The sequence below is a fragment of the Vigna unguiculata genome, chromosome 9, assembly GCF_004118075.2.
Source record: "Vigna unguiculata cultivar IT97K-499-35 chromosome 9, ASM411807v1, whole genome shotgun sequence".
Lineage (NCBI taxonomy): Eukaryota > Viridiplantae > Streptophyta > Magnoliopsida > Fabales > Fabaceae > Vigna > Vigna unguiculata.
Window position 1 is genome coordinate 41025352 of NC_040287.1, and position 10932 is coordinate 41036283.

Genomic DNA, 10932 nt, shown 5'->3' on the forward strand with positions numbered 1-10932 from the left:
GCCCAAGGCAGTATGACTTATTTAATATGCAAAATTGTCGATCTCTATATATTGATGTCAGATGAAAAAAAAAATACAAAATTTAACTGAAATTCACCTGATTAGTGAATCTCACTAGTCAAACTAAATTATAAAATTATTAAAATAATTTAGAAATTACTAAAAATTTTACTAAATACATTTCTGAACTTTTTTTGATCATAAATGTGTGGCAACTAAAAGGATACCATTTTTTTTTCTCTGACCTACATTAATAATGTAAAAAATCCAATGCATTAATAACAAATAATGTATGCAACGAAGGTAAAAATGAATTTGTCAATATTTAAAACTTGGAATTCAAATGACTTATTTTTTGTAGGAGTATATTATTCCTATTCAATTTGTCTTACTAATATTAGACAAAAACTAGAAAATGGAAAACTGATATCTTTGATGTCTGATTGCAGATAAAAAAGAACAAATGGAAAAATGAAATGAAATTTAAAAATAAATTTATAAAAAAATATAATAATTTCAGACCTTCATCTTTCTCCACTCTCTTTACCAAAAATTTACTTATTTTAGTTTTTATATATTTATTTCCACTTGATTTGATGGTACTGTTGCTGGGAGGTAGGGCACAGAGCAATAAGCATCCACGTAGTACTCGGAAGAAGCAGGTTAGGGTCGGGTTGGGAGATTGGGACGCAAATCCCCACCGTTAATCTCATCATTGCAATTCAAGCACCAACACGCCAAACGGCTATCCATATCTCCCAACCACCGCGTGCCACGTGGCATCAACTCCACCTGATCTTAATCTTAATTTAATCCGTCTCTAATTTAATAGGGTTTTTGTCGGCAGATATTTTGAGCAGTTCATGAATTTATTAATTATTAATAATAAAATAAAGCAAAGCAAAGCAAAGAGAAACGGGTCGAGTTTTTGATAGCACAGCTGGACCCGAGCTACTTCCTTTGCTCAACACGTTACAATAATGGCACAGTTTTCTCTCTCCCCTCTCTCCTTTCCACCTTCGCCTCTCCCACTGCGACGGCGAATCTTTCTCGCTCCTCCACCAACAACCGCCGCCGCTTCCGCCACGGACGCCGTTTCCACTTCTACTCCCTCCTCCGCTTCGAATTACGCGCCCAAAGTCGTCGTCACTAGAGAGCGCGGCAAGAACGCCAAGCTCATCGCCGCTCTGGTACTCGCTTCTGTTCACTCACTTAACCTTTCACTGCTACGATTTGTTTTTTTGGGACCGCATTGCAATGTGCTTAATCTTATAGACTTGAACTCGAACGAGTTGGCTGTGCCATGTTTTCCTTGTCTATTCTCATTCCTGTGCTCGCGTTTCCTGCAATATGAACATGTTTTTGCTGTCTCTCTCACCTATTTCAGTCTTTGAGTTACGTGCTTTTAGAACCTGAATACCATTCCGTCCTCTAGGTGTTTGATTAAAGGTTGAAATGAATGATGACAATATGTACTGCTTTCTATGATTTTGCCTTCCCTATTTTTACTGTCAGAATTTTCTATGACTTGTGATTATTGTATTATATGTTAAAACTACGTTCTCTTAAAACTATAAAGTTTAACTATGAATATAAACGTCCGGACAATGATCTATTATATTTTACGTAGCATATGTTACAAGTGATGATTACACTAGGTTGTTAGTTTAACGTTCGGTCCAGATTGATGTTTGTGACCGATCAGCTACAAATTCTTCACAGTTGATAAATACTAAAGTTGCACGTTATATGTAATGGTTTGGCATTTCCTTTATCCTGTAGAAGCATTCTCAAACGGTTTAAGAGCTTCAGTTTGGTGATGAACGCCAGCTGTTGTTCTTCTCACTCTTTCTTTCTTTATTGAATCTTAAAGCAGCTCCGCCATGTTTATTCTTTCTTAACCATGTCACTGAGGTGTGTTTATCACAAGTTGAAAAGAAATAATAAAATGTTCATCTTCATCATTATCTTGTGCTTCCAATGTGTACTTTTCCCTAAATATATAAGTGAATTGGCAATCTATTCATATTAAATGTTTTTATTCTAAACCATTACATAGAAGTTCCATGTATGTTTTTGCATTTCTCTCTACTATGAACAAATTGCTGCATAATCCAAATTGATGTTGCGCACGCTGTATTTACTTTGTTTATTTTTTTATCTTTTTCCATTGAGAACTTCACACGCTATTTTCCCCCGGTAAATATTAAGGAGGAGGTTTTATCAGAATTATCTGCTATATACTTCATGATTGAGATTAGTTTATTTTAAACAGCTTATAATGAAATTCTGAATTAGAAATCTTAGAAAGAATTTCCCAAAAATAATTGGAACCAAACATACTCTTAGATGTTCAGCTAGGTTTGGAGCCAAGGCCATGTCAATAAAATAGGGTCCTCAAATTATAACCACACTTTTTAGCTTGCCCATTTAAGTTTTGTAGTGGTCATCAGGTCTGACTAATCATATACACTGAAGCTATTTAGGTAATTCCGATGTTGAGTGCAGGCTAAACATGAAATCAATTGTTTGGAGCTTCCACTCATTGAGCACACGCAGGGACCTGATTTAGACAGGCTTCCTTCTGTATTAGGTGGTAAGTTTTAGGAAAAATCATACCAAATGTTTTATAAGATTTGACTTGTGCCATTTTTATCTAGTAAAGATAATTATATATTTATCTTTTATTGGGCCAATTTTTAGAATAAATTTATGCATGCTTAATAGGAAGTAGTGGCCAAGGAAGCACAAACACCTGTAGATAGTAGTCATATTTGTGTTGTGCACATGTTACTTTTAGCTGCATTTTACAATATTTTTTTCTTCCTTTTTTAAACTACTACGTTGATTCAAATGATAATATTTTGTCATATCTTTGTGCATGTTGTATTGTATGCATGCATGCATTCTTATTGGTGACATTTATAATGTGATATTGTTTACTTCGCGTTACCAATATTCTCCTTGAAAATGAGGGTTTATAGCTAGCTACAAATGTGTACAATATACCTTTATTATCTCCTACTCAGTTTACATTTGAATTCTTTGATTATACTTCTTTCCTTGTATAATATATATATACTTTTTATATATATATATATATAATCTTTCTTGCTCCTATTTATGAGTTGTGAGACCTCTAGAGTTCCATACCACATTTGTGATATTCAATGTTAAATGTGGTTCTTTGATGTTTATGAACGTATAATTATTTTGTCAACAAAAGTATCGTTTGCAAATTGCATGTTACATCTCATCCATCTTTTCTGATACAATGACAAGATCAGTTATGCATGTTAGTGCCTTATAATTTTCACTGATTTGTCACTTTCCTCATACTTGATACATGCAGACAATGCATTTGACTGGGTTGTCATAACTTCTCCTGAGGCAGGTTCAGTCTTTCTAGAGGCATGGAGGTAAACAATCAGTGCTTCGGTAATTTGTGCAAAATTTCTCTAGTATAGTGTATTTTAAACAAATTATTTAATGAATTGAAGTAAAACATTTTTTCAGAAGTAACCTTTAGTTCAATCCTAATGATTTTGAAAATTAATCTGAGCATTCTTTTGCCCTCCAAGATCAATTTAGCCTTATTGTGGAGTGCAAGCCAAATATGCACTAGGGCATCTCCAACACAAGTGTTATAGCCAGAGTCATAAGCTTAAAATTTGGTTCGTATAAGACCCCCCCATTGGAGGAACTTTGATGTGGCATGAAGTTTAGGACTTTAAGTCTTAAATAAGACCTTGGTTATAAGAGTAACAATTGTTCTTTTAAATTTTGAACAATTAAAGTGTAAATGAAAAACTATTAAAGTGTGGGTTTTATAAGATCTTTGCATTGGAGAAAAATAGCAAGAGTCTTAAATAATGTGGCATAACGGGATCCAAATAGAGTAAAATAAGACCGCATAGTATGACCCTTCCATTTGACATGTACTTATTTGCTGACAAGTGAAAAAAGTCACATTATACATTGATCTGGGTATGCTAAAGTTTGTAAAGTGTGTTGATATTTCTGCTAATTTTTCATCATTTATTTTCTTCAGTGACATCACCCACTTGATATATTTTCTCGGATTACTTTGAATACATTTTGTACCATTTTAACAATTTGCATTTCTTCCCTTTAACCATGGTCTTTATATGGGAAGAATACTTGAAATATCCTGTTATGCAACATGTTATCCAATTATCAGGATTGTGCATTAGTTGTCAAATATGCAATGTAAATCATTAGAGATAGTTGTTTATTGTTTTGGTCTATTTTTTGTTGATAAAATTTATAGTTGGTTTGATGCAATGATACAAAGAATAACATAAATAACTAAGCATTTGTGTTCTATTCTTTACAATACTTTTTTTTTTTTGGTTTGTGTACATTGCAGTTTTGTATGGTTTTGGTGAATGCGTTAATTGTTTAGCAAATGATTATCTTTCTCTTGATTGTTGTACCTAGAGCTTCTGGGATGCCTCATGTCAAAATAGGTGTTGTTGGGACCGGCACTGCAAGCATTTTCGAGGAAACTTTGCAGTCTTCAAACCGATCCCTTGATATTGCCTTTGTGCCATCAAGAGGTATCCGTGTAATTGGGTGTATGCTGAAGCTGAATTTAAATATCTCATACATTTTACTACCCTAGTCTCACTTCTTTACCTTGATTGACTAAAGAAATATATAGTCATCTCCTCAATCTCAAATTCTTAAGGCTATTAAAGGAGACTATGGAATAACATGAATAGTTGGTTTAAATATTCATTTAGATTGCTCAGTTGATGCCACTTTAAGTACTATTCATTGGATGGGAAAAACGAAACTTTTAGTCTCTAGTCCTGCATTTTTTTTGAAGACTGGTCTCTACCATTACATCTTAGTTTAAATGTCACATGTAGCTGACATGGTTGACAAGTGACAAAGATGTGAATGAAAATCACTTGGTCCCTATAGGTTATATTACTTTAGGAGTACCGCTATGGAACAGAAAACATGAAACTTTAGTTATTAATACATGATGGTAGCATTCTTCCTTAACTACGATGAGAATCTCTTAGATTTTATGCTTGAATATACTTCCCTATATTCCTCGTCGACAAACACCCTTATTGCTTCAATCACCAAGTCCATCCCTGGGTCAAGTAATATCATACACACACCTTATGACTGTGCCGACACCACTCCATTCAACCTTCAACGAACATTTAAGAGTACTAGGCATTTAGTTTTGGGCCACTGCTTCCAATCTTCAAAAGCTGATGCACTAATAGTTGCAGTTTTAAATCTTTATCAGTCACTGACAAAAGCATATGATCTATTGAATACTCATTTGAAGATTTTAGAAGACAATGAGTATTTCCAGCTATGGTTGAAGGTTTCCTCCATCCAGCTTGTCATCAGTCACCTTCTGATGAACTTAGGTAACTATTTTGAACCTCTGTTGGGAGACAAGTGCATGGCTGTTGTTTTGATGACAAGAGTCTTATATTGACAGAGTTAAGGAAGAAAATAATGGCTTAGAGCATTCTATATAAAGGACTTAGATTTTTCTTTTATACCGGAACTAGCTCTTAAGGTAATCTCAATAAGTACCCAATGATTACTTTTCAGAGACGTCATTGCTATGTGTCATCCTTGCCTTGATGCCGTTAATAAAGATTTAATTCAAGGACCGTTCTTCAACAAAAGTGCAGGTATTGGAACTAAACTTATATTTGTTTTCGTCTAGAGACTCAAACTTAAAACAGTGCCAACTGTATGGACCAAATAAATAGTTTAACCTTAGTAGTTTCAAGATATGCTCTAGATAGGGGAGATCACGACTCTGACCAGCCCTTTACTTTTGAAGAAAATTAACCAATTCTAACCATGATTGTAGCATTTCATTGGTAGGTTTTGTCCCACAGTATTGCTTTTGCCAAACTGCAATTTGAAGCTTCAACTTCTGAAACTGAAACTTATTATGGTTTTGATAATTTCCAGCAACAGGAAAGGTTTTGGCTACTGAGCTTCCTAAGACTGGAAATAAATGCACCGTTCTCTATCCTGCTTCGGCAAAGGCTAGCAATGAGATTGGTACATGATATGTCTTATTACCTTTTAAAAAGATACTCTGAAGTTCAATACTTGGATTAATAAATGTGAGGGCAATCATACGCTAATTGACTGTGACATTTATATAACCAGAGGATGGACTTTCAAAGCGTGGATTTGAGGTTACTAGAATGAATACATATACAACGGTACATTGTTTTAGCCATACCTCTTCCTTACAAGCCTTAAATATTCTTTTGGTGTTTCATATGATTAGTTGGGTTAAACTTCAAGTTTAATGTTTATTAATGTTACATTACCAAAAATATATTTCATGGCTGTTGAGAAACAACTTACCTGTATGTATGTATATGAGTACGTATTTATGTATGAAAGTATGTATGCTGGTTGTGCATGTGCTCTGTTATGCAGTTTAATGGAAAAGGTTACAAAAGCGGAGGATTGTGTCCTTACAATATGTCTCTTATATTTCTATTTTTGAGTGTTTAACTCTCATTGCAAGGAGGATTGTGTCCTTACAATATTTTTATTGTTGAGTGTGACTCTCAATGGCTCTAATTGGTTGTCTATTTTTACTGCATAAATTATATGGGTATTGTTTTAGTTTTAATATTAGCCATTAATTAGTTTGTGGTGTAGTTTCTTCCCCATAGCCTGCAAAAACCTTTGTTGTGGTATATTTCAATTTAATTCCACTCTTACAAATACAATTCTCATTGTCTCTTCTAGTGTTCTATATTTTCTCTTCTCTTTATTAGAGGTAATATATTTTGCTTCTTATAATTTTTTAATTGTTTTTGCTCTTATGCTTCCACGTAATGCACATGCCATAACATTTGTTTTGTGATGTTTATAAGTTACAGCCTAAGAACATGGGGCGTCTATAAACTATCTGTACATTGACTTTTTTTTTTTTTATTGTCATTTTTGTACATAACAATTGGTTTAGCTTTGATCATAACGGACCGTTTCTTGCATGTGGAACAACTTCTAGACTAGAGTGGGCTATTTATGGTCTCTATCTCTGAGAGATTCACTGCCTCCCCTATTTTAAACTTCTTTGTTAGGTTCCAGTTCAACATGTTGACCATATGGTTCTAAAACTAGCATTTGATGCCCCTGTTCTTACAGCAGCTTCACCATCTGCTATTCGGTGAGTTTCTTTTTACTCTATCTTTTTTTCCCTTTTAAGTTTTTATAATGTCAAATTCAATTCAATCCTTCGGATAGTTTAGTATATTTGAAGTCAATATTCAATTCTATGTAAGAGGGGAATCTATTAAGCTTTCTTAAAGCATCCTGTGACTGTTTTCATACCAATTAAGTGGGATACCGTTTTTTACCATTTCTTAATCAACATCAGAATGACTCCTGGTACTGTATGAATGACGGCAATCTTGCTTTATATTATTTGTGCAGTAGAAATAAGTAGGGACGTTTCTTAAGAGATTGTACTTTTTCGGTTTACCCAGCTTCCCCGTTGAAATAATTTACCTAGTTCAGATACTCTGCTGTAACAGTGCCTGGAAGAATCTTCTTTCAGATTTAGAGTGGAACAATTCTGTTGCATGCATTGGTGAGACAACTGCCGCAATGGCAAGAAGTTTAGGCTTCTCTAATGTGTTCAACCCAACACAACCAGGCCTCGAAGGGTAATCACAACCACTTTTTAGAAATTCTTTTTCCGGATCTTTCTTGTGATATTTCTTTGAATAATTATTCCGTACCTGTTTTGTTTGAGTTTTCACTGTGGTCGGTCATCCGGAGAAGATTTTCTTCCTCTTAAAACAATTTTGCGCAATGTTTTAACAAGCTTTTCTAATTTTGGAATTGAGTATATAGGCGTTTGGACTATTTAAGAATAACTCTAGATTTAATAATTTATCTTTATTCTAAATTTATTAGTTAATGCATTTTAGAAAAGAAAACACTATAAGCTGTACCGGGCCATTTTGAAGTAACAAATACTTTAGAATCTTCACGAGAGACTCTCAAACTTTCAAAATCTTGCAATCAAATCTTTTCGTCCACTTGGCTGCATGTTACTTTCATTACTTGGTACATGTTTATTATTAATTACACATGATAGTCTTCCCTTTGTCATCGTCTTTTTAAAAAATGAGAGAAGCTTTTTTTTTTTTTCTGTTGATTTAATTTTCTTTCGTTGTTATACACTTATTTTCTATAATGTCTAATTAAGTTCTGGATACTTCTTAAATCTAATTGCGTCTCTATTCAAATTTTGTTTTATTGAGTGTTCAAAATATTTTTTATTTTCATATAACCGTTACTTATATCTTCTCATATCTAACTGATCGACCAATTGCCCATTTCCTATCATATTATCTCTAACTAGCTATTCAACTAGTTTCTTCCCTCTCTAAAGGCAAGGTGACTAGTGAGTAAGAAGAGATTAAAGAAGGAAGATGAGAGTTGGAGACAAGAAGGAAGTACCGACCAAATTATTTAAATTTATAAAGTATTAAAACTTAAGCCTTTACGTAATATACTTTAAATTAATATAACGGACCATTTTATGCAAGTTAATGAAAATGTGCAAAATGCATGATGAATAACTCACTTTGTTAACTGACGGAAGGGTTTGTCTGCAAAGTTTTATAACCTCTGAAGTCATCCCAAGAGTTCGTAGTGGCCATACTAAGCTTAGGATCTATTTGTTCAATTTCCCCTTTTTAAAAACTGTTATCTGTTACTGTTGCCTATATTTGACCGGTACTATATGTTTTATTTCGTGTCATGTTTCTTTCTATGCTATTATGTTGGTGCGGTTGAATTGTTTGGAGTCAACATAAAACCTTTGGGAAATTATAGAAATCACTACAAAAATATACACAATGCCAAACGGGAAATTTCTCTGTTCCTTGCTAAAAAAATTGTAGTGAATATGATTTTTATTTTTCCTTTATAGTAAATGAATTTTTATAAGTTCCTTCTGTTGATTAACCCTCTTTTCACCTCCTGGTCTACCGGATGCTAAATTGGTATAGTACATAAAGAGACCCTTGTGCTAGTATAGACTATGAAATACTAAATTAAATCGTAAATTTTTTTACATTATCATTTAATCATTAGTTTTTGTAATTTCAGCAACTAAAATATTGTTGTTCGGTAATGTGGACTTAACTCACTACTTGATAAATTTTAGGACTTAGACACATTTTTGTTATATATAGACGTGAATTGACCTATGATAATTTAGTTTTCTAGACTGGTTTGAAATCCTGTTTATAACATTTGTTTTCTTGTAACCTTCCTGACAGCTGGGTAGAAAGCATTCTGGAAGCATTAGGTTCCTATGATGAAGTATTAAGGTAGGTCTCAGCCCTTCGTATCAACCTGGAGATGTTTACAACCGTTTTTCATGCTGGAAGATTAATATAATGATTTGGCATAGTGGATGATGGATAAAATTTATTTTCTTTTCAGTAGTAATTTTTAAGGCTAGATTGATTTAGCTTTAATAAAGTGAGTAGTGTATATTAGGCAATAAAGTGCACTTATAGTCATTGATTAAAATACCAGTAGTTGAGACTGTAATTTATTTAAAGTTTTGGTACGCATATGCATTTGTTTTCTAATCACAAATTCTAACCATTAATTTTTTTAATTAATGACTATAAAAGCACCTTATCTAGTGCACTCCATCACTTGAAAACTGGACCCTTTTAGGCACATAGTTTCCATGTAAATAGCAATGCCGATATTTCTTCTATAACTACATTGAGCACTCAATTTGTCCTTAAACTATACTGATGTTCTTGATTTTAGGAAGATATTTTTTCTTTGCATTAAATTATGATTTTTCTGCAATAGTTTTTGTTCCAACGAAGTTTTATTTTTTAATTAGTTAACTTAATAGTCTTGTCTTAATTATTTTGAAAATACTTTCTTTGTGATGATTTACATTTTTGTATAGGTGTAAATACCTTGTTACTTCTCGCATATGCCTTTTTATAATTTTAGTGTATGCCGATTAGATGAGTCTTTTCGCAATCAATTTTAGAAAAATAATAAGAAAAATTAAAATAAACTTTTTATAAATAAAAAATTATATGTAAGTTAATTACTAAAAGTTCTAATGTATTTTTTATAATTTTAATTAGATATAGAATATTTTTTCTTTATGATAAATTAATTTATTTATTATTCGTATTTCCTTAGAACTTTTTATGTAGAAATTTGATCAAACAGGTCATTAGTACATTCAAGAGCTTTACTATTTTTGTTTTATTTTTTATAATGTATCTTCTTAATTCCTGTAATAAATTGAAAACGATTATTTAGTTGGCATGAAAAATTTATAGGTTGGGAAAAACCCATATTCACATTGTAAGAACTAATACTACAAAAATGCGGTATTATTTAAGGATTTTTTTAAGGCTTTAGATGAACAAAAATTAACAAGGACCAATAATATTATTTTATGGGAATTAATAAATGTATGTTGATTATATTTTCAGGAATTATTATTGACTGTGTTACTTGCCGTAAAATAAATAACAACCATGTTACCTATTTGATCATCTGATACGATTTATGATAATTAGGTAATTTAATAAAAGAAATGATCCGGCATTGTGTTACAATTAATAATATAAAAGAGTGAATGTTTATTTAAATAGTATAGGGTAGGAACATTATTTTATTAAAATGTAAGGGAGATGATTGTTTATTTTACAAGTTAGATGTTATTTTTACATTATATTAGGAGAGGTAAGAAGCATTTCAATTCTCATAAAACTCTATCAAAATTGAAGCCAATTTTTTTTATATATATATACTAATTAATCAATCAACGGTGATGGTGGAGGTAGTAGTTTTTGTTTAAATACTGACTTTTATTTAAGATGACTGTACTTG

At 32.3% G+C, this 10932-nt stretch overlaps 1 protein-coding gene across 1 annotated transcript; it reads left to right on the forward strand.

Annotated features, from left to right (window-relative positions):
- The first annotated feature begins 901 nt into the window (after positions 1-901).
- On the forward strand, positions 902-9865 carry LOC114164138 (uroporphyrinogen-III synthase, chloroplastic). Its single transcript, XM_028048680.1, has 9 exons — positions 902-1190; positions 2509-2596; positions 3353-3419; positions 4462-4580; positions 5980-6072; positions 6184-6239; positions 7119-7204; positions 7572-7703; positions 9333-9865. The coding sequence occupies exons 1-9, from the start codon at positions 981-983 to the stop codon at positions 9385-9387; spliced, it is 906 nt and encodes a 301-aa protein (XP_027904481.1). The 5' UTR covers positions 902-980; the 3' UTR covers positions 9388-9865.
- Positions 9866-10932: the final 1067 nt, after the last annotated feature.

What these genes read in the sequence shown, in the direction of transcription:
- LOC114164138 (XM_028048680.1), top strand. Translation starts at nt 981, where the DNA reads ATGGCACAGTTTTCTCTCTCCCCTCTCTCCTTTCCACCTTCGCCTCTC. An exon ending in GTCTTTCTAGAGGCATGGAG is followed by an intron (nt 3,420 to 4,461) that starts GTAAACAATCAG and finishes TGTTGTACCTAG; the next exon opens with AGCTTCTGGGATGCCTCATG. An exon ending in ACACAACCAGGCCTCGAAGG is followed by an intron (nt 7,704 to 9,332) that starts GTAATCACAACC and finishes CCTTCCTGACAG; the next exon opens with CTGGGTAGAAAGCATTCTGG.